This window comes from Aethalodelphis obliquidens, unplaced genomic scaffold (assembly GCF_003676395.1).
Source record: "Aethalodelphis obliquidens isolate GAN/ISIS:26980383/991018 unplaced genomic scaffold, ASM367639v1 scaffold5, whole genome shotgun sequence".
NCBI classification, from domain to species: Eukaryota; Metazoa; Chordata; class Mammalia; order Artiodactyla; family Delphinidae; genus Aethalodelphis; species Aethalodelphis obliquidens.
The window spans coordinates 73,691,470-73,718,320 of NW_020837949.1; the positions used below are offsets into that span (position 1 = coordinate 73,691,470).

General features: G+C 41.1%; 1 protein-coding gene and 1 long non-coding RNA gene across 2 annotated transcripts in view; one reads left to right on the forward strand and one right to left on the reverse strand.

The window, feature by feature from the left end:
- Positions 1–26,851, forward strand: part of DNAH11 (dynein axonemal heavy chain 11) — a 320,226-nt gene that overhangs the window by 290,512 nt on the left and 2,863 nt on the right. The window contains 6 exon segments of the mRNA XM_027102655.1: positions 2,911–3,138; positions 8,003–8,194; positions 11,347–11,466; positions 17,544–17,786; positions 20,450–20,632; positions 20,712–20,827. Coding sequence (XP_026958456.1) covers positions 2,911–3,138; positions 8,003–8,194; positions 11,347–11,466; positions 17,544–17,786; positions 20,450–20,632; positions 20,712–20,827 — 1,082 coding nt within the window.
- LOC113618464 (uncharacterized) lies at positions 253–26,752 on the reverse strand. The gene is made up of 4 exons (XR_003432021.1): positions 25,905–26,752; positions 3,245–3,483; positions 1,379–1,601; positions 253–633 (listed from the first exon to the last, which is right to left on the reverse strand). It is a non-coding gene; the product is annotated as an uncharacterized LOC113618464 (long non-coding RNA).

The window sequence follows — 26,851 nt, forward strand, 5'->3', positions numbered from 1 at the left end:
GAGGGATTTTCTAGCCATTGTGCTTGAAAATTTTAAATATTACAGGGAGCCCCATCGTTCTCCTGACTTACGGATATCTGGAACACTCCAATAGTGCTTGAGGACAGACTGGCTCGTATGGAATACTAAGACGGTTGTCACAGTATCTCTCATTTGCATGTGGCTTTAAAGTTGACACAGTGTTTTTTCATATCTCATTATGTCACGTAACTCTGACTGCCCGTAACTAGTTGTGTCTTATTCCCTTTGCTTATAAATTAAGGGGTTGAGTACTTGGTCTCTTTTGCCTTTCTAGGGCTCACATTTTATGGGTCTATGATTCTACAATCCAGTGTCCTTTGGGGTGGTTCCCTTCACTGGGGATTCTAGTGTCGACCAAAAAAAAAAAAAAAACAAAAAAAAACCGGACAACGTGAGAGCTGTGAATTCAGTTTTATTTGGGACTTAATGAGGACCGTAGCCTGGGAGACAGCCTCTCAGCTCTGAGGAACTGATCCGAAGAGGTAGCAGGGGAGAGGTCAGTATCTATGTGATTCTGGTGAAGGGGGTACATGCAGTCAGGCACACATCTCCGCTGAAGGTTGCTGCTAGCCACGAGGAGCAGATGTTTCCATTCATGATTTTAGTGCTCTTCTAGGTATGAGAAGATGCAAGGAATTGAGCTCATAAAATTTTCTCCCGAAAATATCTAACTATCTGAAGGCCTGTTCTACCAGATTTTCCCAGAACACAGAACGCCTCATTCCTGATCTCTGCCCTGAACTCCTTTCAGGGCGTGTTGAAAGTCAGCCACTGCAGTGGCTAGTGCCTTTGTTCATATAGAACCAGATGGCGAGTGACATTTGTTAGTTTGTACTAGCAAGAATCCAGGAACCAGTGGAGCCCAGGCAAGCTTTAGGGGGCACCCAGGGGCCGAGCGAACTCCAAGCTCACTCCTTCCTCAGCAGGGTGCGCCAGCTGTCTCAGCAGGTCTGGACATGGCCATTTGAGTGCAGCACAGTGATCCCAAAGGTTCCTACTTATATGTCAGGCTCTTTACTAGGCAACTTGTAGGATACATTATCTCTAATCATCACAGCAAGGTTGCAAGGGGAGGTATTGTCATCCCATTATAAAGGTGAGAAAACTGAGCCTCAGAGTGGTTTGGAGGGCCTCAGGCCACACAGCAGGAAAGTGGCAGAGTCTGTCCGCCAGCAGGCGACGTTCTTTCCGCTAGCCCACACTGCCACCCTCATGCAAATATGACATTGGCCTTCCTTAATGTCTCCAGTATCTGGGGTTGATGCATTCTGCGTTTCTGCTTGAAATAAAATTGGATTCACTGAGAAACTGCCCGGTGTCCAAGAAGAATATAACCTTCTGGGAGAGTAAAACCTACTGCTTAGATGAGACTTCAGTATGGGGACTTGGGATGGTGTGTCCCTTCTGAGCCTCACAGAGTCAGACGGGTAACAGTGGAGGTTTTGTTTTTCCAGAGATAGCAGTTGTTGCTGGGTCCGTTGGGTAGATGCTGAGCTCTCCCCACAAAAGAGAACGTACTTTGCGAGTTCTCATGCATCCGGCGGCTCAGACTGGAGAGAAACTGGGAGGGTGCAGTCCTCCTCAAGAGAACATAGTGGTCAAAGTAAAATGTTTCTGTTATTTTTATATCTATGCTGCACTACCCGTCGCCCCCCCCCCCCAAAAAAAAGAAATGCAAGTTGTAAGTTTTACCGTTAAAAAACGTCTCAAAAGACCTTATTTGGTGAAGGATCTCCTTTTGGGTATCTATTTTAGACCTTTGATTTTTGTTTTCAGTGGTAAGCCGGTAACTTAAAATGTAACTTTCACTAGTTCTCTCCACACATGGAATAATTGGAGAGGAGAGACTATCCCAGGCTTTTTGGCAGCTTCTGAAAGTTTCTAGGATACATTTGATTGGCAGTTAAAAGAGAAGCATTCTTTGACGAGTGAGAAGCCCAGCATAATAGGAACTTGTTATATTGTTTGTAATTTACATTAAATTCTGTCAGCGTAGGCAGATGATATGTATGCACATGTTAATGAGTTCCTAACCAAACTCTGCGCTGGTCAATTACTATGATCAGAGATAGCCCCTCTAAGGATATTTAGTTGGCGTTTTATCAGAAACCCACACTCCAGAGAAAACTATCGCTAAGGTAGCAGACTGGCACGGTCTTTGTCTCAGAGGCACACCAGATGATTTGTGAATTAATATAATGGAAAAAAATCATTTTTCATGGGCAACATGGGTGGTTTTCAAGATACGTGTATTGGCTAAAAATGTCGCACAAACACTGCTATCCTTGGACAAATGGCCGCAAGAATCTAGCCAGTCTCAAAGCCAGTATCCTCAAGAATGGTTCCCAGGCTGGATTCCAGAGAATGCCAGTGTACAACGATGGCTCACTGGAGATTTTTCTATTCCCTGACTCCAAAGTCACTGTTAAAATATTTTTACGTTTGTTTCATATACTAATGAGTAGGAGTTTGAGTAGAGGAGATTTCCGTCAGTAACAATGAAGTAGGGGATCAGGTGCATTTCTAGCCTTTAGTTTTTATACTTGATTAAACTAACCCAGATAAGTCTTAGTAATTGAGTTTGAACTGTAACAAAGAAAAGTATCAAGAACTCCATCTCAGAAGTGATTGGCGGGTGTTGGAAGTAGGTGAGTGTTAGAAGGAGATTTTGTTTTACAAAGGCAAACTGTAGTGATTTGGAGCACTTAAAGTGTTCAGTGTTCAATTCTGACTTGGTTTATTTTTTTTCCCTAATGCGCTAGTAAAGGAAACTTTAAACCGTGGTTCTGTGAGTTTCCAACTCATTCATGTACAGGAGAATGTTGTAATCCTATAATTTAAGTAATGTACTTCAGTCTCACAGGAATTCTAAACCATGCTGTTTTTCAGAATGTCCATTTGGTAGCCAAGTGGCTTGGAACCTTGGAGAAACTCCTTGAAAGATTCAGCCAGGGAAGCCACAGAGATTACAGGGTTTTCATGAGTGCTGAGTCTGCACCTACACCAAATGAACATGTCATCCCTCCAGGACTCCTGGAAAATTCCATCAAGATTACTAATGAGCCCCCCACAGGAATGCTGGCCAATTTGCATGCTGCACTCGACAACTTTGATCAGGTAAGAATGCAGAAGCAGCCTGGTCTGACACTGAAGTCCAGGTCTTCTCACAAGACTGTGAGACCTAAAACCACAGCCACACGTGTAACAAGAATGAACCACGTACCTTTCTGAGGAGCTTGCTTACTGAAGACAAACATGGCAGACTAGTATCTCTAAAACCATAGAAAGAGAAAAAGCCATTGTTCTTATTGACGTCGTTGAGAAGATTGATGACGCTAATGATGACGTGGCAGGAGTTTTAGTATACGACTTAATATTTTGATCTGGTTTTGATATTAGTCAATTTAAAGCCCTTCTTTTTAGATTATATCCATCCTGCCTTCAGATTTACATTTTCATGTCCTTCCAAAATAAAACAAATAAATTAGTACCTTTATAAATTAATGACAGTTCTATTACCATTAGTCTGCTTGTTCAAATTACCACATCTGTCTGTGTCATAATCAAGTCTGTCAGTTTCCTTTGTTGCTATTTCTCTGAGCTCCCATTCCTTCCTCTAATTTCTTAGAAATCCTTGATAAACAGCATTCTTATTAGGAGAAGTAGAATAAGCCCAAAAGAGGAAACGCGTATGATGTGGTGATAAACATTCAGCCTCCTGTTAGAAATGTTATTATCCTCTATGAAACATGCCCACATGCTTAACTTTTTCTCTAGGTCCCTCTGGGCTAAGACGAGAAAACCAACATTATGAAGGCATTAAAATAATTGGCCACCTAAGAATATAGTTTTGAAGAATACAGTTAATTGCTCAATTCAATAATTGAGTAGTTTGTGCCTGTTTACCCAATGGGCTGTGTAAACAAAAGGCACTCAAAAACTCTGTTGAGTCTGTTACATGTTTGAAGTATCCTTTTTTGCAAACTAAGACAGGCATGTATTTTATCTTCCCTCAATTTATAATTCCTGGCCATCTGTGACATTCTCAAGCTCTCTCTCTCAAAGTAAGTACAAAAGAGGAGTTTGACGTATTTAAATAGGATTTATCCAACTTCCCAGAACAATTGTCTTTATTTGTGAAAAGTGAGCAGTTCATGAGTAAACAGGCTTCAGCCCAGTTGTCCTTCAGCTTTTTTTTGGTAAGCATCTCTCTGATAATCTGATAAAACTATGGATACTCTCCCCAGGGAAATGCACACTAAAAAAACATTGTTGCATACAATCATAGGGATGACCAGATCCCCCAAAGCCTATGCATGAATTCCTTCCCCAGTTAAGAACAGCATGTTCTAGTTTACTTATGAAAGTATCAGGGTTTTTTTTTTTTTTTACTGCTTCTTAGAAAACCCCTTACAATAATTGGTTACATTTATTGAAAAGTGTCTTAAGAACTTCAGGGGGGAATATTTCTTATCCACTGGAAAGGCTCTGAAATATTAAGATTAAATTTGTTCATAAGTAGCAAAAGCAAAGCTAATCAATGTGATTCACTAAATAAACTTTCCATCAAACCTATTCTAGCCCAAACCTGAGATTTTAAAGCTTTGTGACCACCTAGAGGGGTGGGATAGGGAGGGTGGGAGGGAGACGCAAGAAGGAGGAGATATGGGGATATATGTATATGTATAGCTGATTCACTTTGTTATAAAGCAGAAACTAACACACACCATTGTAAAGCAATTATACACCAATAAAGATGTTTAAAAAAAAAGATTCTAAAGAAAATCTAAAAATTTTAAGTCTTTTATGAATGCTGAACTGTTATTATGTTAGAAAAAAATGTGGGTTTTATTCAGATTATGTAATTCAAGGGTACTAGCCTGTGCTCCCTGGCTATCTGTGTATAGGTTTCTAGAACCCTTTTATCAGTTAGAATTATGAAGGAAGTACAAAACAACAGTGGCTTAAACAAGGTTAAAAAAGGTATTTCTGCCACATGAGAATTCAGGAGCTAGGTCATTCAGAGCTCCTTTGTGTCACCACAGAGTTGTCATCAACCCAGTTTGCTTACATTTCACCATTTCTAGGATGGGCTTGCCGTGGTCCCAAGTGGCAGTGAGGGTGGCAGCTCCCATAGCTGTGTTCCAGAAAGTAGGATGAGAGAAGGAACAAAGAAGATGACAAAGGGACCATGTTTGCTTTCTTGTAAAGATTCATTCTGCAAGTTAATACACAATACTTCTTTCAACTTATTGGTCAGACTAATTCACACTGCATTACCTAACTGCAAGAGAGGCTGGAAAAGTAAATCTATCTTGGGCAGTGTATGCCCAGCTAAAAGTCAGCAGGAAGGCACTTTAGGGCGGGCAGATAGTGGTCTCCATCACAGACCTCCTCCTCTCCCAAGTCTCCTTGTATCATCCTGGATGTTCTGTGTCACTGCCGTGGCCCTATCTTGTTGAAGCCTGTGACGTGGACAGAGGGTGATGAATGCCATCTACCTTGGTTCTCATTTGGGTTAGGTAAATGGGTCCCAGTTGCTCCTATTGCCTGGCTGCCCTTCTTGGATGAGAAAAGCACCTAAGGGATCTAGACAAGTTAACTGTTCTGTTTAGGTATTTTCATTTTTCATGCTTTGATTTTCAAGTCAAATTAAATCTGTGTTCTTAATCTTCTCCCCAAGTCAGAATTTATCCTCAAATTTTGACATGTGTATTCATAGCGAACAAAGTGCATTTGATATTGATCCTTTATTACCTTGAACATTCTAGAATATTTATGTAAATATGATCAGTAAGTGACCAAGATGTAAAGAACCTTTTCTTTAGGATGCTGCCTACCTAACCCTCTTTCATCTCAGTAGCACTGCCTCTTGAAGATGTCATAAATGTTTGGGCTCCCTGCATCCCCAGATAACCAGATTTTTGAAGCAAGAATGTAAATTTCTTTTTCTGTAAGATTTGCAGCAGAAACAAATAATGGTAATTGTGCATGTAAAATTGGCATCTGTGTGCATGCAACACTGTTATGTGTGTGTGGATGCCTGTTCTCTGTTCACAATGCTGTTTGTATATTTTCTGATACAAACACTTGATCACTTGCTTTGTAAAAATACAATTGACCTGAAGTGTAGAATGTTAGGCAGACTCGTATTTTTCTTAGGAATGCCTGATTCACATTTTCTTCTCATGTCATTTATGTTATCAGAGCGTAATGAAATGGGCATTGACTTACGATTTTGGTTTTTTTTAGCAGTGAGGCTAAAATTAGGTCAGTTATATGAAGTATATAGACGGAAGTAATGTACTAACTGTAGTACTTGGGTTTTCCGTGGACTATATGTAATTCAGGGAGGGTGTTAGGTGACTTGTTGGATCATAAAATTTTGTCACTTCCATTTGGTCTCCTAGAAATGTCTTCCTTTTAAAAGCAATGTATTTTTATATCCTTCAACATTAATTCCACTTACATGGTTTCTCTTTTCTTCTTTCACAAGCTTGCCCTTTACTTGAGGTTTAGCTGTGGAGAAGTTATTTGTAATGACTGTATATTTTTGAGCCCCATAAATTTCCTAGAAGTGGCCTAGTCATTGAGAATAGCCTAGTGATTCAGTTGGGTCAGCAGTGTATGTGGCCTGGCCAATTCTAGAACTGTATTTGGTGGTAACCCTGGATTCTGATGACAGCGATAGAGAAAGAAACGAAAATGCTCTTCTGGTCCTGGACCAAGAGAACAAATCTAGGCTTGGTTTAGACTTTTACTGAAAGGCCTCTGGGAGGCCAGATCTGAGCTCCCACCCCAAAAGGGCTAAACATATTTTGTATTATAGATGCGCACATTGTCAGATCCATTCAAATGTAGACCGGGTGTAATTTGACCGTTTTAAAGGACAAGGCAGGAAGGTGCTGTTTTGGCCTCACCTTCCTCCGCTGCCCACCATCAGTTGAAGGAGCCAGCCTCCGTTTTTCCTTGTTTGCCTCACAGGACTGCCAGATTTGAGAATGGGTAAAGTACTACCCTTAAGACACAGATGGCTGTTTTTCACCTTTTAATTTTATGGCTTTGGGGGCCATAACCATATCAGTGTAGCATACCAGGTTTCCCTCTGCATTTGCAAAAAAATCATCTTACGGATCTACTCTACAGGACATATGTTTTCCAATCTTCCATATGCTGTTCTGTTATTCCAACAGTGAGTTTTATTTTCAGCTCATTGGAAGAAAACCATTTGTCGTGGTGGTTGTATCAGTCAAGGGACAGTACAAAATTATAGTGATTCATACAAGATAATCTCTCACACGTAATTGGCAGCTCTGGTGCATGAGATCAGCCACACACCCAAGCTTGTGGTGCCTCCACCGTACCTAACTCCCAGCTTCCAAGTCGTCCAGTCATCGTCATTCGTAGCTCATAGGAAAGGGAAAAGAACGACAACCAGACCGAGCAATTTCCCTTTACGCAAGTGACGTGAAAGTTGCATACGTCACTTCTGCTCAAACTCTGTTGGCAAAAACTTGGTCACGTGGCACATCTGCCTTCAAGAGGGGCTGGGAGATTGCTTTTTGATGAGTGGCTGTGTTCCCAGATAATCGGTATTACTATGGAACCGGGAGGAATGGAGAATTGGCATTAACTTATATTCCGCTACAGTGATGAAATTAAGATGATGGCCTTTTGTCAAACAGATCGTACAAGAACATTTTTGCAGGGGAAATTGATGTCAGGCAGTATTACCACTGGCAAAATGAATTGTCTCATTTTCTAGTGAAACAGAAGAATAATTGAAGCAAAATAAAAGCATTCCTCTTAAATCAACAGACTGGCAAATGCCAGTCTTCTCTTATGCTCTCCTAGCTTAAAACTGCATGTTACCTCTGTCCTAGGTCTCCCTCAAAGTCCTCTGCGAGACGATTGAAAACTCAGACCCTTGCCCTTGGAAACCATATGGATGGATGATCAAACATTCTTTCTTTTCTCCCAGGATACACTTGAAGTGTGCTCCAAGGGGCAGGAGTTTAAAAGCATTCTCTTCTCTCTGTGCTACTTCCATGCCTGTGTTGCTGGGAGACTGAGGTTTGGCCCCCAGGGCTGGAGCCGCTGCTATCCGTTCAATTCTGGAGACCTCACCATCTGCGCCAACGTCCTCTGCAACTACTTAGAGGCAAACCCTAACGTAAGTGCCAGTGGCCAGATAACCTCTTCCGAGGAGTGTACTGAATCTGTCAGTCTTTGGGCACTATCAAAGTGGACCATAATTTCTCTTTCGAAGCTATTATTGAAATAGCTGACACTACATATGCATCCTCTGCCAAGTGTGAGGTTTTACAACAGTGGATGCTCGAACTTTATGAGATGGGTCAAGCCGGTTCTACATCAGCAGCTTAGTGCAAAAAAAAAAAAAAAAAAAAAAATGTCCTTCATTATGTTAACAAAAACAGTGGTTTACATGTGCATGTATGCCAGATTCATTAGGCAGGTAATGAAGCATTTGCACAAATGTAATTACATACAGCAATTCTGACAGTTCATAACATTGCATTAATAATCACTACAATTAGTTCTGATGATGGAAGCAATTTACAGCACGTCACATGTATAAATAATGGTGCATTTCCTGCATATGTCATTATTATGTATTAAGGATGCCACCTTGTTGTGACTTTTTCAGTAATGTTCCCCTTGATTTGAAGTTAAAGGTAGATGAATGATTTTATTTCATAGCTAAAATGTGTTCTACAGATGGGAACGGGAATGCTTCATCAAGAACATTTGTGTAAACTCTTATAAACTCAGTGACTGGATTTCAAGAAGGATGAATCATTTGTAAGGATATTCTGGCTTAGTCCTCATAAGGGAAACTTTTTCCATTAAGTTAAATCTGTTAAAATCGAGGTATGTTTGTCAGAACCAACCAGGCATGGTGCTTTAGGCCACACTTTCTATTAAAGGGCCTTTAAAACCATTCAACCATGTTTCTATGTATAAATGGTTCTTTTTTGTTCTTTTGGTAATTATTGTTATCAAAGTTTTCTCAAGCTTTGAAGATGGTTTGACTACTATCTGAATATGTACACTTTGTACATAACATGGGTGTGTTCTCCCAAGGAACACATTTTGAATAAGTTGTATCCAAGATAAATGGCTTTAATATGGTATGTGATGATCACTGTTCCATATCTAGCATTTTTTTAAATTTATGAAATTCACTTTGAGCATACTTTGACCATTCTCATAAATACTATTTTGTGTTGATCTTAGCACATTTTGTTTAAAATGTTGCAGGTAGAATTGACTATTATAATAGTTCTGGAGAGTTCTGGGTAGAAAATGAAATAGACCACTGAGTACTTTTATTCAAGTCCTTCATTACTGGCCCAGGAGGCTGAGGCCAGGAATATTATCCTATTTCAGCTGGACCCTGTACACAGTTGAGGTAGGAATGAAGGGGAGCAGGAGAGGGGTTGACTCATGTTTCTCTCCGGCTCTCACATCCCGAGGCTCGGCAACACCAGCTGGCCGATTGAATCGTGCTATGTCCTGCTGCTTCTCCCACGGGTGTTCCAGCATCAAGACAGCTTTAGGTTTTAAACACACGCTCTTGTGTCTTAGATGTTTTGACCCAAGTCATTCACCACACATCACATCACGAAGCAAGTTAGTTAGATCTGGGAATTAAGTTGATGTGCCCACATAGTTTGGTTGTACAAGATGCCCTTTTCCGGAAGGTATATGTATAAACTTGGAAGTAGGCAGATGATAGATGATATTTTGAGTCATGAGATTAGATGAGATCATCAAGGTTACAGAGTATAACTGAGAGATCTAAAGATTACGTCTTAGGGAATGCCAACGTTTAACTATTGTAAGAACTTCGATATTTTTCCATATGAATTTCGTAAGTCTCACCATACGGAAATTCTTGAATGTCAAGGTTGGAAGGCTTTAATTGAAAACATCATTTGGTTGTTTACATTTAAGGTTGGGGATGGGGCTATGTAACGTCTGACTTTGGTTTTACAAAGCCTAGAGGGAGTAGGAAGAAAAATTGTTTTTCTGTAGCAGTACCTTTCTCCCACCCTGTGGAGTACAGTTTGGGGGACATGCCCAAGAAGACCTCTACTGAGTAACAACAAGTTCACATTTTTTTCAGGCTGTACCACTGTGCCAAGGGAAGGGTTACAAAAAAAAAAAAAAGTATTTGTAAAAAAACAAAGATTTGTGGGAAGAAAATCAATTATTGAGAAGAATAGATCCCTAGCTGATTAAAATCTTGAGGGAGCTATATATCAGATAATAATGTATAGCAGGCATTAATTAAATGTGATCAGAGAAATAAAGTTAAGAGGTCTCTGTTTCCCATCCATTTCTGTTCTATGGGAGGTAGTCCATGGCATGGCTGAGAGAGCATGGTACAGTGTAGCCACTTTTATTTTTCATTCACATCAAAGTGGCTTAAAAGGAAGACGTTCATTTATTCAAATTATTCAAATAAAGTTGTAGCCAAGTACATTGGAATAGTTGAAGCAATTTTACTTGTTCTGTCACATCATGCAACAAATGAAGGCTATAATTAAGTTTTTACTTGAACTGCTGGGAGGCAGTATGCTGCCCCCAAGGGTATAAAGGTTTCTGTCTAGAAAGGCTTCATCACAAACTGGCATGTTTTGCAAACCCAGAGGAAGCTAAAGGGTAGCAAAGAGGGGCTTCAAACCCTGCGAAGCCAAATAAAGAGGAGATACGGTGATTCCTTGAATAAAACATACTACAGTCATTAGTTACAGCACTTGGAACAGTCATGGAGGCCAGTCATGCCATAAACCAAGCCCTCAAATCAATCTGTGGCAAACGGCTTGGTTTGCCTGGACTTCTGGAAGGTGATGGAATTCTAAGTAACACCCCAAATTCAAATTGTATAGGTTTTTCTTTCTTTTCCCTGATTTAGATCATAAAACCTGGTATAAATCAGATCATAAAAATGTCATCCCTCAAAGGTCCTATGAACCAACACCCTCTTGTGGTTTTTAGATGAGGTTCTGAATGTGTAAACCTTAACTGCATAACATGTTCTAGGAATAATCTGGTTTGCTTTAAAATCTTCATTAAAAGCTCCGCTTCATTAAAAGCTCACTGAATGTATTAAAACACACTGAAAATAATTCTCAGCCAATTCAATCCTGGCAATTCAGACAATTCCTGAACCTCTTTTAAATGCTCCTGTAGGTGGGGGCTTGTAGAGAGGCACTTGCTGCTGACTGACTGTTCGGAGGCAGGTGCCCCGAACCCAGAAGTGAACGTTTGCATGATTCCCCTCCCCTCTCCCGCCAGGTCCCATGGGAAGACCTCCGTTACCTCTTTGGTGAGATCATGTACGGGGGCCACATCACAGATGACTGGGATCGCAAACTGTGTCGGGTGTATTTAGAAGAATTCATGAATCCCTCTCTGGTAAGACATTTCTTAAGTCATTTCACAGAGGAGAAAGTTCTAGTAAGATTCTTTTTTAACTTTTTATTTTATATTGGAGTAGAGCTGATTAACAATGGTGTGTTCGTTTCAGGTGTACAGCCCTGTGATTCAGTTATACATACACGTTATCTGTTCTTTTCAAAATTCTTTTCCCGTTTAGGTTGTTACATCATATTGAGAGGAGTTCCCTGCGCTATACAGTAGATCCTTGTTGGTTATCCATTTTAAATATGGCATTGTGTGCGTTCCAATCCCCTAACTATGCCTTCCGCCCACCCTTCCCCCCCTGGTAACCAAAAGTCCGTTCTCTAAGTCTGTGAGTCAGTTTCTGTTTTGTAAATAAGTTCATTTGTATCCCTTTCTTTTTTTTTAGATTCTGCATATAAGCGATAGTTTGCTTTCTCTAAGAATTTTTTAAACTGATTCCACTATGTAAATAATTCTTGAACGTTATTGAGGATTCTTGGCCTTCTGTGAGTATATTCTGGCACACCTTCCAGGGAGTTTGGAAGTTTGTTAGAAGTGTGGGATCTTGGGCCCCGTGCCAGACCCACAGAATCCGAATCTGTGTTTTAGCAAGACACCTCCCTGCCACCACCGCAGGTGGTTTCTGTGCCCACATGAAGCACCGTCCCATGCACAGACTCACTGGATCTTTGAGATAACCCCGTGAGGTACACAGCACTGACACTGTCACCCCATTTCATAGACAAAGAGACTGGGTCACGGTGATTTGCCCCAGGTCTCCCAGTTATCCCAGGCAGGGGCTCTAGCCAGATGTATTGATTTCAATTCAGCAGCTCTGATACAAGTGAACTCTAGAGTTCTTTCTCTGGCACAGAAGCCATGGAGTATTCTAAATTTTGATCACTAACTCCTAACTAAATATGTGCTCAAGAAAACTGCGGTGATGTGAGAGGGCAGTTCTTCCTTCTGTGAGGAAGGGGCAGAGCTCCCTTGTACTGGAGTTTAAAGAGGCCAGGTACCCTTTTCCCATTTCTCATCTTGCTAGCCCCATGTCTGTGTGCACCAACACACCCACATGGTTTGTGGCTGGTGCTGGGTTTTCTGGAAAAAGCACTCAGTCCTTGTCTTCCATACTGAAGTAGCTGAAAGTGGTGGCATACTTTTCTCATGTCTCTCTCCAAAGGTTTCCAGGTTCATGGCCATTGCCTGATTATTTCTTGGAAACCCAAGGCACCCTCCACCGTGCCATCTCTACTCCCACTTGGGCAAGACACCAACTGTGTTTAGAGCTGTGCCGTGTATTTTTTTTAAAAATAGTTTGAGCAACCTCCTGTTTATAATTTCTTGAGAACTTCATCTCCTAAAAGCATTATGCCTTCCTCAAGTCCATTTTGAGAAGTAATATAATCATGTATTAGAAAACATGGTGTACTGTATGTAGTCTCATATAGAAAATGGAGGACAGATTATTTTTTGCTACTTTTAATAATGTTAAACAATTTGGGGACAAGGCAGGGAAAAAAAAAAAAGGCTTTCCTGCCACGTGACCATTATTTGTTTCTTTTGACTGTGAGTCTCCTGGTCTTTCCTTAGTTCTAATGAGTAAGGTTTCACGGGTCAGAAAGACACTTTCAATTTAGCGCAATTGGAAGTCACTCCTCAGAAGAGGTCTGGGAGTACGTTACCATGGAGATGGGAAAGATAAACAGGGTCGGGTGTGCTACCTTTACAGAGGCTGATTTCTCTGAATGATGGTGGAGGTCAAGGGGCAGAGCGACAAACTCACTCTGCTCTTCCCTCTCTGGTTCTGGCCTGAGGATGAGAGTGAATTACTGTTGCCAACCGGGACAGTCCATTAACCTTCACAAGCCTGAACTCCCATTCACATAATTGTAAAATAAATATAGATGATGCAACCTGAGGGGCATCTCTGGTGTGTGCATTAGCCCTTTAGAAATTTAGGTACCTGCCCTTCCATGCTGCTCTGGTGAGGTTTTCAGGATGGAGATGCCCATTTGCAGTCCTGCATCCTCACCAGAAAGCACTACCTTGTCAACTCAACCAGAGCAAGCTAAAGCACTGACTGGTTTGGTGGCAGAAACTGCAAAATCCCAGTTATTTTGTTCTATACAGATGTTTCCTGCTCATGCTGTTTACGTTATTAGGAGCTTAAGCTAACACTTCAGCATCTTGCAGGATGTCTTTTAGCCGCTTCTCACATTGGTTAACTTATTTGGCAATAGTGTCTTTGGTTACATGGGCACGTGGTCAAACCTTGGAATGCTTTCAGTGGCTTTGTCGTGTTAGGAGGATGAATGAGTTTCTTGTTGGGTAAATGACACGGCATTTAGAGAGGGCTCCCCAACGGCAATGTGCTTTAGAGGGTTCCTGGCCAAAGTTAGGGAATTATAATTAATATTCTTCTCTCATGTAAGGTGCATACTTGGCAATGCTAAACAAGTAATACGGTAAGTTACTTTTGGAAAATAAGGTACCAGGTCACCCGAAAGCTGTCAAATATTAACAGCTTAAAAGTTGGGCTTTGAAGTAAAACAAAATGACAAAAAAGCTCGGGTTCAAATTCAGTGCTCCCTTGTGTTTGCTGTGCAATTTTAGATACATCACGGAACCTGAGCCTCTGTTTATTCATTTGTGAAATTAGGGTACACAGTAGCAGTCACTCAGCATCCTCTCCTCCTCAACCTACCCCACTCCCCAGCGCCAGGCGACCACTAATCTACTTTCTGTCTCTAGATTTGCCTAATCTGGACATTTCGTATAAATGGAATCACACAATATCGGGCCTTTTGTGTCTGACCTCTTTCACTTAGCATGTTTTCAAGGTTCATCCATGTTATAGCATGTATCAGTACTTCATTCCTTTTAAGGGCCAAATAGTATTCCATCGTATCGATACACTATTTTGTTTATCTGTTCATTGGTTGATGGATATTTGCGTTGTTTCCACTTCGGGGCTATTATGAATAACGCTGCTTTAAATATTCATATATGTGTTTGCATGGACATACATTGCCACTTCTTTTGGGTATATACATAGAAATGAAATTATTGGATCATATGGTAACTCTATGTTTAATGTTTTGAGGAACCACCAAACTGTTTTCCAAAGTGGCTGCTTCATTTTATATTCCCACTGGCAATACACGAGGGTTCCGTTCTCTCCACATCCTCGCGGTGGCTGTGAAGTGGTATCACATTGTAGTTTTGTTTTGCATTTCCCTGAAGACTAATGATGTTGAGCATCTTTTCCTGTGCTTATTAGTCATTTGTGTGTCTTCTCTGGAGACATGTTAATTTAGAACTACTGATTCTTTGAGGCCTAACAATAACTTTATCAAACAGCCCTCCCCCAAAGGCAGGACAGGTGGCCACAGTGCAGAGAGTTAGGGTCCCATCAGCAAGAAGCAGCTTTTCATAAAAGCCTCTCAGTGGGATGGGAGAAGGCTTGGATTTAGAATCAGGATTCCCAGAGCTCCTTGAGTATGTTGACATTTTCACAGATTTCTTAAAGTAAGAGAACAGAAGTCTCTGTGTGAACTAAGCCTTGCTTATCGAGCTTTACTTGTTTGACATCATAGTAGGAACTTACAGTAGGACATTCTCAGGTTTTGTTTTTCCTTCTAGAAAATTAGGGTGTGCTTGAGGTAATCATGTCTGTTTCTAGGGCACAGGAAAGACTAAAACTAACCTTTGTAAAAAGCCTGCTATGTGCCTAGCTATCTGCATACATTGTCGTTAAATTCTCATGGCCACACTCTTTAGGTTGCTATTAGGATCCCCATTTTACCGATGAGATTGAAACTCAGATAAACTGTCATTTTTTGAAGACCACCAAACCGCTCGGGGTGGGGGGAAACCGAACCAGATCTGTCTGGCTATAAACCTAGCCCTTCCCGTTGACTTTGCTGTTTGCCTTTGCTTTGCTCACTGCCCGATATGGGGAAGGCACTCTTCACATATTTGTAAACAGACTGCCTAATTGTCTTTCCAGAAAACATGGACCATTTGCACTCCCACCAGCATTCTATGAATATTCACTCAAATGTCCAGTCCCCAGGCATTTTGAAAAGTTCCAAGTGGTTCCACTTTTTGGTTACTTTCTTTGCTTGAAATTCTGTTTAACTTTGGCTGCATTGAAAAACAATTAACTGTGGCTCTTAAATTTTCTTTTAACTATTGAGCACTAATAGGGAAAATCAAGTCCTTGTTTGTAGGGAATACATTTTGGCTTGGAGATGTTTAGTCTAACTTCTGGTTTTAGTATTCATATTTTGTGCCCGCATTTTTATTTTGGCTAATTTATCTATCCAGTAATGGTGAGGTTAAATCCCCTTCACAGTTTTGTTTTGGTCACGCTGAGTCAGGTACAATTTTAATTTTGATTATTTTGATATATAAATGTGAAATGATAGGAAATGTGAATAAATGAATAAAACAAGCCTAGCTGATGGATACTGGTCACGAGAGTCTGCATTGCTCCTTCTCATGTTTATTGGGTCCAGGTCTCTGTTTCTGGCAATACGAAAGACTGGATAACTTGAAAATTCTCCCGATACAAAATAAAAATAGAAATTCTGACTTTAACATTTAAAGTGCCTTTTTGAATTCAGGAGAGCAATTGAGCATCATCCCTAAGGACATGGGCTCCCTGGGCAATCTGGGACTGCAGGTTTGAGGAGGAAGGAACGAAGTGCCGCTACTCACAGATGACATGATTGTGTAGAAAATCGCGCTGATTTTGTCTCCATTGGACTGTGAGTTCCTTAAGAACTAGGTCATACGAATCTCTTATACTTCCACGGCTTACTGGGGTATACTAGGTGATCAGTTCATACGATTGAATGAATTAATGAATAGCCACTTTGTCTCCAGGTGATAGTGAGGGGACCAGATAGCATGAACATACACAATTACAGAGACAAACCCCATTTTCAGAAAACGATTTTAAAATTGTAGGCCTAAAATAGCTACATTAGGTGATGGTTTTTAAAAACTAGCATTCCCTGTACATTTAAGTGCATGTAGACAGAATTCACAGCAAGAGAGGCCGGGAAAATTAAACAGAAGTGTAATGGTCCCCTGGGAACTAAAGAACAATCGGGGAAAAAAAATCTGAGATCACACTGAGTTAACCAGAAAAGTATAAGCGCTGGATTGACTGCGTTTATAGCTGGTCAGAGACTGAGGCCCATAAGTTGTTTAGTTACATTTTGGTATTTCTGCTTGCATTGCCTTGGTTGAGAGCATTCTTCCCAGTGGAATGTCTAACCCTTCTCCCCGGCCTGAATGAAGTGGATGGGTGTGATTAATGCCTGATAACTCCAGCCGCTCACTCATTAGGCAACTTTGGATTGAGCACCAGTATGTGCTAGCTAGCAGCTGCCCCAGGGTCTACAGATCTTGAGATGAGCTACACAGACTCTGCCCTGAGAAGCTCAAAGTCACGGGGAGGTAGCACTCATTTGACTTTTAGTGTATACTGCCCTATAACATGTTAGTTACACACACTCCCACGTATTTTTTAAGATAGGCACATGTAATTATGCATGTTTACAAAATCTACGTGCATAATACATAAAATAGTTTGAAGTAGTACTGCAGAAAGTACTATTAAGTCATACTAAAATGAGTTCAGAATTAAGATTAAAATCAAACATATGCCCAGGCAAGTTACTCTGAACCTCAATTTCTCACTGCGAAATGGGGATATCTGGGAGAATCAATGACTTCAAGCATGCAACAGGGTGACCAATACACAGTAGATGGCTCAGCACCTGTCCGTTCCCTTTGTGTGCATGTATCGTGTTACCCCAAGCAAACCGCACACCAGGTCTTCTTAAGGATGGGATTCATGTGTGTTCCTTGGACTCCTCCCCAGAGGTCAGCGTGGTACCATACACAGAGCAGAGTGATTGATTACAAGAGGGTCAAGAGATATTTTAGAGAGCTCGCTATCGATCCAGCATTGTGCTGGGACCATCTTACTGGAGTGTTCTCAAGGTGTTTGGGAAATGAAGATTGATGTCCACTTAGATTTGGAATAACTGACTTTTCCTTTGTGGTTGAAGGTTGATGGTGAACTGATGCTGGCACCAGGATTTGCTGCCCCACCCAATCTGGATTATTCAGGCTACCACCAGTATATAGAAGAGATGCTTCCTCCGGAAAGCCCAGCACTGTATGGCCTCCACCCAGATGCTGAAATAGAATTCCTGACAGTCACATCCAACACTCTCTTCAGAGCTTTGCTGGAGATGCAGCCCAGGAATGCACTCAGCGGTGAAGAGCTGGGACAGTCCACAGAAGACAAGGTAGAGGGTCATTCTTTCTTTTCTATTGAGTTATACTGTATATACAGTAAAGTACACTAATCCTAAGTGCACAGCTAATGAAGTTTTTACCTTTGTGTGCACATAACCACCACCTGGATCAAAGTACAGAACATTTCCAGCACTCCAAAAGGATAGCCCCGCCCCTTACCGATCAGTACCCTCTGCACCCCAGACCAAAGGTACCCACCCTCCTTACCTGTCGCCACAGACTAGATGGAGTAGATTTCCCAGTGTTTAAACTTCAAATACATGCAGCCTTACAGGATGTACTAATTTACGTCTGGCTCCTTTCACTCCACATTTCATTGTGAGATTCATCCATGTCGCTGCATGAACCAATGGTTCATTTCTGTTTAGTATTTTACTATGTAATTCTTTATTTATATATATAAAATTCTTGATTTGCTCCTTCTGTAGGGGATGGGTGTTCGGGTTCTTTCTAGCTTTTCATTACAATGACTATCACAGCCGTGCACATTCTTGTATAGTCTTTTGTCAGCATACAAAGGTTAACTCCCAAAGCTATCTGCTCATAATACTCATTCCTGTATACCCAGAAGTGGAATTGTTGGATCAAAGGGTATAATGTTCAGCTTTAGTAGATACTCCCAGTTTTCCAAAGTGGTACAACCACTCCTACACACTTCCACCCACCAGCAGTGTGTATGAGTTCCAGTTGCTCCTGCTTCTTGGGGTCTTGTTAGGAGTCATGGTATTTCTTTGTGGTTTTAACTTTGCATTCCTCAGTTAAGGAATAATACTGAACATTTTTTCATACGCTTATGGCCGTTTGGATACACTTTCGTGTGAAGTACCTGTTCCACTTGCTTGCCCAATTTCTAACTGGGTTGTCAATCTTTTTCTTACTGATTTGTAAGAACTCTTTTATTTCAGATGTGTGTCCTTTGTTAGGTGTATGTATTGCAAATTTCTTCTCCACATGTGTGGCTTGCCTTTCATTCAGTGTGTTTTTGGCTCTGTCATTTTGTTACAGTGTCTTTTTCACCTTTTCTTGGGAGATTGGCATTATCCTTCTTTTGAAGGTTCTTATTACCGTAGAATGATGGGGATGAGAAATGGACATCAAATAATTTTTTTTACCTTTGGATTAAAATCTTACTTCTCATTAATGTACAACCTGAAGAGCTTATTTTTCCCTCAATAAATTAGCCTCTGTTTCTCTCAGAATTATCAATCAAGGATTCAGTGTGTGGAAACACAATAAACATCAGGTCTAATTATAGTGAGGTCCCATTCATTGAGACACTTGTTTGTAATTTAGAAGCTTTAGAATTTGTTACAGCACGTTTTATCCTATATACTAACATCTTCCCTATATGAATTTAGATTTTTAAAAAGATGAACGTATTTAAAAATCCATCCATTTGGGAAGATCTATAGTGTTAATAGATGCAGAGAGGTGGATGAGGTCTTCATCTGGTTCTGGGGCTTCAATCTCTCCAGGGAGGCAGCTGATCATTACACCAGAAAATGCAAAGCAAATGAGGTAAAGATGCCTCAGCATCTCCTACAAGCAGACTGGTTGTACCAACCACCACCTACTAGGCGTTTATATACTAGGCACTATAGAAAGTGCTTTACAAATATGCCAATTTAATCTGCAACAGCTCTGAGTAGTATCGGAATCTCTTTTGGAGATAAGCTTAGGTTACCTCCCAAAGCCAGACAGCTAGAAAGGGCCAGTGAAGGAAACCAGATTGTAGCTGAGTCCCAAAGCCTTTCTTTGACCTAAGTTCTCTACAGCGCTGTGTTTCATACTCTGTACTGCTGCTGTAAATAAGCTCAAGATTTCAGGATCTGACAAATGACCTGCCAGGGTGCTAATAAAGCAATCTGCACGCATCCCGTCAGAGCCACAGGCAGTAATGCGAGAAATAAATGAAAGAGGGAAAGCTGCCTGAGGCTGAAGACAGGCAATATCTTCCGACCTTTTGTCCTTCTTAGGTATTTGTTGGTTTTCCCAGCTCTGTAAAACTGCATCGTTGGAATAAATATCCACATCAGAGCACTATGTACATATGCACGTCTTCAGTGAACAAATCCTTCATTTCTTTAGGGCAACAGCTACAAAAGATAGAGGCTTCCTTGTTGTTGGAAATATTGATCCAAATTGCCCCCCAAATTTTAGGATGTGTCAGTTGCAAGGGCAGCATCGCAGAGTCACCAGAATTAACTCAAGTGTAAAGGGCATCTTTGGTTCATGTGACTTTTCAAATAACTTTTCTAAAATAGCAGATTGCAAAATGGCCTACCCAGATATTGGGGTTCTCCATCCTCTGATCATGTCTTTACAAAGAAATGAAATGTAGTCGATGAGAGAGAGTGCTTATGTTCCCTAAATGCTAACAGTAAATAAACTACAAACAAATAGTAGCACCTCCCTGACGAGACTGTGGGATGTCAAGGAGGGGAGGGCTGCACCGATTGAGGGAGTTGGCGGTGCCACTCTGCCCCGCTCCTGGGAGTTAGTAGGCATCTTTTAAACTCATGAGCAAGCATCTTTGGGAGTCGTATGATACAGTCTTAGACTTAAAAAAAAAAAAAAATAGAGGCTATATAGTCACCATGACCAAAATTGAAATAGAAAGGAGCTAAATCTTTGTGTTTGTTAATGATTTAAGGTTAAGAATGTCTTGGATGACATTTTGGAGAAACTTCCAGAAGAGTTCAACATGGCAGAGATAATGCACAAAAACCCAGACAGAAGCCCCTATGTCCTTGTCTGCTTCCAAGAATGTGAGAGGATGAATATTCTCCTTCGGGAAATCCGGGTGTCACTTCAACAATTAGACCTTGGATTGAAGGTAAGTTTAAAAGTGAGACTAGAGCAGCCTTCTTCACATTAAACGATACTCACCATGTGGCCTTTTTTCTCCCTGCAAGGGGGAGCTGACGCTGTGTCCTGGCATGGAAGCCCAGCAGTCTGCGCTGAGTCACGATGCAGTACCAGAAAGCTGGAGCAAACTGGCGTACCCGTCTACTTACGGCCTGGCCCTGTGGTAAGTGCCCCACCCCTGCTGCTGCCGGCCATCGCCAGCCTCACGGCTGGTTTGGTGTTCGGAATTATGCCTCATAGGAACCATGAAAAATGTACTTTGTGATTGTATTCAGCCATAACTGTGCCAGCCACCACCAGTTTCACTTGAGTGAAAGGCAAAAATCAATTAGAGGTCAGGCTCAGAGCAAGATTCGAATTCTGCTTCTCACTGAATAGCTATCTGATCTAGGACAAAATACCTGACCTCTGTGTTTCAGTTTTTCATCTGAAGAATGTGGAGAACAGAATTCCCTCCCTGAGTGGATCAGATTTAAATGGCCACGGGAGGCACATTTTAAGTTTACCCTCACATCATGTTATACCCTTATTTTCGAAGCCAGTGATTACTAATGCCATTTCACAGCGAACTCCTAAAGTGGTACGCAGTAAACCAGACTGCCTTCAATTTGGGGGTGTGACCGCAGTGACGTGCCACAAAGCCAGGGACAGAAATTCACAGCTCCCTGAAAGCCAGTGTTGTCTCCAACCACAACTTGGCCTTGGTAGTCAGCACCAGAAGTTTCACAAGGCTGGCTCTATTCTTGGCTTTTCCACATGGACGTTCTTTCTTTCTTCTCACCTTCCTAAATTTTTCTTCCACGAACCAGAATGCTACGCTCATCCTTAAACTGGAAGGTCCCATTAGAATTCCAAGTGACCGCACGTTGGAACTGCCCCCCCCCAGGCACGCAGGGGTTTGCTGGGGGTGGGGGGTGCAGGGTGTGTGTGTGCAAACCCAGCGAAGGTGCCCTGTGGAAATGCCACAGACGGCAGCAAAGCATCACAGCAGGGAAGAGTGAGCAAAGCCTCTCAATGGATTTCTGTTAATGCTATGAATATCTAAACTCAGATTTTATATTTCCAATCAAAAAGATTTATATTTACACTTAAATTTTATAGCAATAACTTTAGACTTATCTCCACCGTCTTATTTTGTGCTTCCTAAATTCTATTTTTCTTAGCTGCTTCTTTTCCAAACTTTTCTGACTTCTGTTGGTTTAAGTTTTCTTTATCCCATGTTTATCCCTGTACAGTTCCTATTATTTTAGGAAGACTCTTGAAGTTGTAACATAAACACTTTTGGTGTTTCTAATGCAACATAAAGTCAATACTTTTTCCTTTAGACGTTTTAAGCTCCTCCTGATCTGGAACTGTAGTTCAACTTTAGTTTAATCCACAGTATTTTTTTGTTTACAGTTGGCGATTATTTTTTTTTTTTTTTTTTTTGCGGTATGCGGGCCTCTCACTGTTGTGGCGTCTCCCGTTGCGGAGCACAGGCTCCGGACGCACAGGCTCAGCGGCCATGGCTCACGGGCCCAGCTGCTCCGCGGCACGTGGGATCTTCCCGGACCGGGGCACGAACCCGTGTCCCCTGCATCAGCAGGCAGACTGTCAACCACTGTGCCACCGGGGAAGCCCCAGTCGGCGATTATTTTTGCTTAATAACACGTATAGATTTCTTTGTTCATTGTTGCTTTTTTTTTCTTTTCTGTACTTTGATTTCCAAATAAGCTCTCCTACTCCAAATGATGTGGGTAGAACTGGTATTAATATCTCCACTTGACAGACGACTGAGACAGATTTCATGTTTCTCCCAAGACAATCCAAGTATTAATTCTTCTATATAAGTGATTTATAGATAAGTAATTTGTATACATGACAAATAGAGAAGTAAAACCATTTAAACTTTTGTCATGAGATTCTTCAAGACTTATTTTTGCTGTTGACAGACTGTCCCTTGGGAATGTTTTTAGGATGCTTTTGTCCAGGTCATTTGCAAAGATGGCCTGTGGTGAATTTGAGGTATGTTTGAGAAAACGCAGTTATAAAACTCTTGTGGTATGGAATATAGATCATTCAGAAAAATGATGTTAAAAGTATACAACATTATATTTGACCTGTGTCACCTGTAGAGAGTTGTCATAGTTCAGCTACTGTGCACTTGCAAAAATCATGTCAGATGACTTATTTTAAAGCCCAGCCACCTGGTTTTTTTTTCCTCACCACAAAGTGCATATCCAGAGACCATGCCATCAGCCATAGATATGGTAAGAATTGCCCTACTGCATTATAGCCACCAAAGCGATGTTCCCTGAGAGATGTTTGCAAAACTTCTGTATTTCTGTTGTATATTTCTTTTCTTTCTCGTCTTTTACGCCTTTGGCACAGGGTCCTATTTACTTTTAATCCTAAAATAAAAGTGAGCCCCTTTCCAGTTGGCATAAATTCAGGAAGTAAAGTTCAGGCCACATTGGGGCCACGTGGTCAGCACTGAAAAAGGCAAAGAGGAAAGGAAAGAAACTGGGCTTGAGATTCTCTGAATCAAGCATGACTTGAGTCAGATTTTCTCTGGAACCTTCAGTTACAGAATGCAAAAATGCCACTCATTGCTGAATCAACAAGCAGCGGCAGCATAGATGCTGTGCACACCTCACCTGGGGCTCCTCTGTCCCGGATCCCCTCTTCATTGCCCTAAAGGAGGAAGTACACGGCTTCCAGTGTACGTGGTGGGGAGTAGATGGTATTGTGTCTGAATTCTCTTTACTGCCCTCTCACTCGATTAATGGTCTGTCTACCTGTATGTAGAATTCTAGATACGATTATATTCTCTCAGAACTTCAGTGTTATAACTGCATTGTCTTCTGGCGTTTATTGCAGCTAGTGAGTCTGTTCATAAATACCTGTCATTCCTTCACAGCTAAGTTATTGTCTCTGGGAGGCTTTTAAGAATTTTTTTCTCTTGACCCTTAATGTATTAATATTCTGTAATTTTTACTGCTGTACTTAGGTATGGTCTTTTAAAAATGCATCTTACTTGGTACTGTGTGCTGTTACAAATGGGAGGCCACAGGTGTTTCCACCCTGTAAAATTCTTAGCCTTTCTTTCTCCAAATATTGCCCTTGCCATTCTCTTCACCTGCCTGAACTCGCATTACGTTCCATCTGTGTGTCCCCCCAATGTGTTCCCGGTGAGTCTGTCAGTTCTGGCTGATCTTCATTGTGTCTTCAATTGTCTCCTGTTCTCTTGCCTACTGTTTCTCCCCTGAATTTTTAGTTTCACGTTGCTTATTTTGAGGGGAGGGGAAAGTACCTGACCTAGTTTTTAAATTTATTTTTCTTAACATCTTTATTGGAGTATAATTGCTTTACAATGGTGTGTTAGTTTCTGCTTTACAACAAAATGGATCAGTTATATATATACATATGTTCCCATATCTCTTCCCTCTTGCGTCTCCCTCCCTCCCTATCCCACCCCTCTAGGTGGTCGCAAAGCACCAAGCTGATCTCCCTGTGCTATGCGGCTGCTTCCCACTAGCTATCTACCTTACGTTTGGTAGTGTATATATGTCCATGCCTCTCTCTCGCTTTGTCACAGCTTACCCTTCCCCCTCCCCGTATCCTCAAGTCCATTCTCTAGTAGGTCTGTGTCTTTATTCCTGTCTTACCCCTAGGTTCTTCATGACATTTTTTTTCTTAAATTCTATATGTGTTAGCATACGGTATTTGTCTCTCTTTCTTACTTACTTCACCCTGTATGACAGACTCTAGCTCTATCCACCTCATTACAAATAGCTCAATTTCGTTTCTTTTTATGGCTAATATTCCATTGTATATATGTGCCACATCTTCTTTATCCATTCATCTGTTGATGGACACTTAGGTTGTTTCCATCTCCAGGCTATTGTAAATAGAGCTGCAGTGAACATTTTGGTACATGACTCTTTTTGAATTATGGTTTTCTCAGGGTATATGCCCAGTAGTGGGATTGCTGGGATATATGGTAATTCTATTTGTAGTTTTTAAGGAACCTCCATACTGTTCTCCCAGTGGCTGTATCAATTTACATTCCCACCAATAGTGCAAGAGGGTTCCCTTTTTCTCCCCACCCTCTCCAGCATTTATTGTTTCTAGATTTTTTGATGATGGCCATTCTGACTGGTGTGAGATGATATCTCATTGTAGTTTCGATTTGCATTTCTCTAATGATTAATGATGTTGAGCATTCTTTCATGTGTTTGTTGGCAATCTGTATATCTTCTTTGGAGAAATGTCTATTTAGGTCTTCTGCCCATTTTTGGATTGGGTTGTTTGTTTTTTTGTTATTAAGCTGCATGAGCTGCTTATAAATTTTGGAGATTAATCCTTTGCCTGACCTAGTTTTGTAATTTTGTTTTTATGACTGCCACCCTTTTTCTTTCTCAAGTTTAAACAAGTGTGTTAAAAGTCTTGATTTCAGATTCCTCTTACTTTTATTTTTTGGGTTCTCTATACCTTCCTGTTTATTGGATTTGCAAGTGGTTTTTCGTGCCATATAATCAGTTGTCTTCATACTCAAATAACAGTTCGGCTGGTTATAAAAGTAATTTAGCCCATTCGTTGTCAGAGGATTTTGTAGGCCTCGTTCTATTCTGCTTAAATGCTGCTGTGGAGGTGTCTGAAGCTAACATAATTTTTTCCCCTTTATATAAAGTCTTCGTATTTTTTCTTGGCTGTCCAGAGGATTCTGTCTCCAGTCCACATTAAGATATATCTTAGTGTTGATTATTATGTGTCATATTTTCTTGCAACATATGTCCCTGATTATAATGATTCAAATTTGTAACTTAGGAAAACTCACATTTTCTAGAACTGTATTACTAAACGTGTGCTGTTTCATTCAGCATTCGTCTTATTTCTACTCTAACTCTTTAACTCCTTTTTTCCATTTCCGTTTGCTTTTTTTTTTTTTTTTTACTATTCTGCCTTATGCTGCTTACTTTGTGCTTTCATTTCTGTAATTCTTTTCTGAGATTTTTTCCAACTTAATTTCCTCACTTTTTCTTACCTTATCTGTTTAATGCATAATCTTGTTATACAATCACTCATTTTTAGAAAAACTTGTTGCTGCAGTGTTTACCCTCTTGTGACAACATTTTTATCCTTGCTTTTCCTGTTTGTTGCCTTTCTTCTTTGTGGGATCTATCATGGAGTATGTTTTCCCTAAAACCAGCTATTTGAAAGAATTTAATATGGGGCAAGGCCCAGGGCCATGTTCTAACCTGGCAGGAATTTTCCTTGTGACCCAAGTTTAAATGTGAACATTTAAAAGCCTTTCCTCTTTCACGGCCCAATCTCAGACAGACGTTTCCTCCAAGTGGTGGTCTGTCAGGATGATTTCTCACTCAACCCTGCTTCCTTGGCAACTGTGAACGAAACAAGGTCCCAGGAAGTGTCAGTGCTACCTGCTGTGGCCCTCACCCTGGAGAACTGCTTTGCTGCCTTTTTCCCTGGGCTCTTTGCTCTGTGGTCCATTTCCCTACTGTTTTTAGCAGTCCTTCGACCTACATTTCAGTATCTCCTCATTTTATGAAAGTTCATTTTTCCTTAGCTTCTGTGAGCTGGCTTCCTCACAGGTAAATTTTAGATACTTCCTACCTGGCCTAATAGCTGTGCCCACGGGATGAGAGAACCTGTGTAAAAACAGCAGTTTCTCACACCACAGGCTTTGGATGGATGGAAGATGGTTGGTTCCCTTAGTAGCCTTTCCTTTCCCGCTTTCAGGTAATTACTGCACGTGGGAAGGCTAATGTCACGTTTTACTGCCCCTGCCTTTCCTGGCAACCTTCCCCTCGCCATCCTTAGACACACGGGGGGGGTGCTCTTTCCCGTGTGTCCCTGTGTACCTCCGTGTTGGCATCTGTCAGCCCGGATCATACACAGATCACCTGTGTAGAGGCACCACGTTTCACTGGGCAGATCTAAATAAAATAGTGGTTGAATAAACAGAGGCAAATTTTTCGGTCACGTTTCCCAGTGTTTCTTGTCCCCAATCTCAACGGGACATATAATCTAGCCCTTTAAAGGGATAGTGTTCTGCAAATCGTCAGCTAACGATTTCACTGGTTATCAGGTGTGGACCTCTCTACCACCATTCTTAACCCCGCGGACTCTAATCTTACTGAAAAACGTTATTACCAAAAAGCAAGTCTGTTTCTTCTTACCTTCT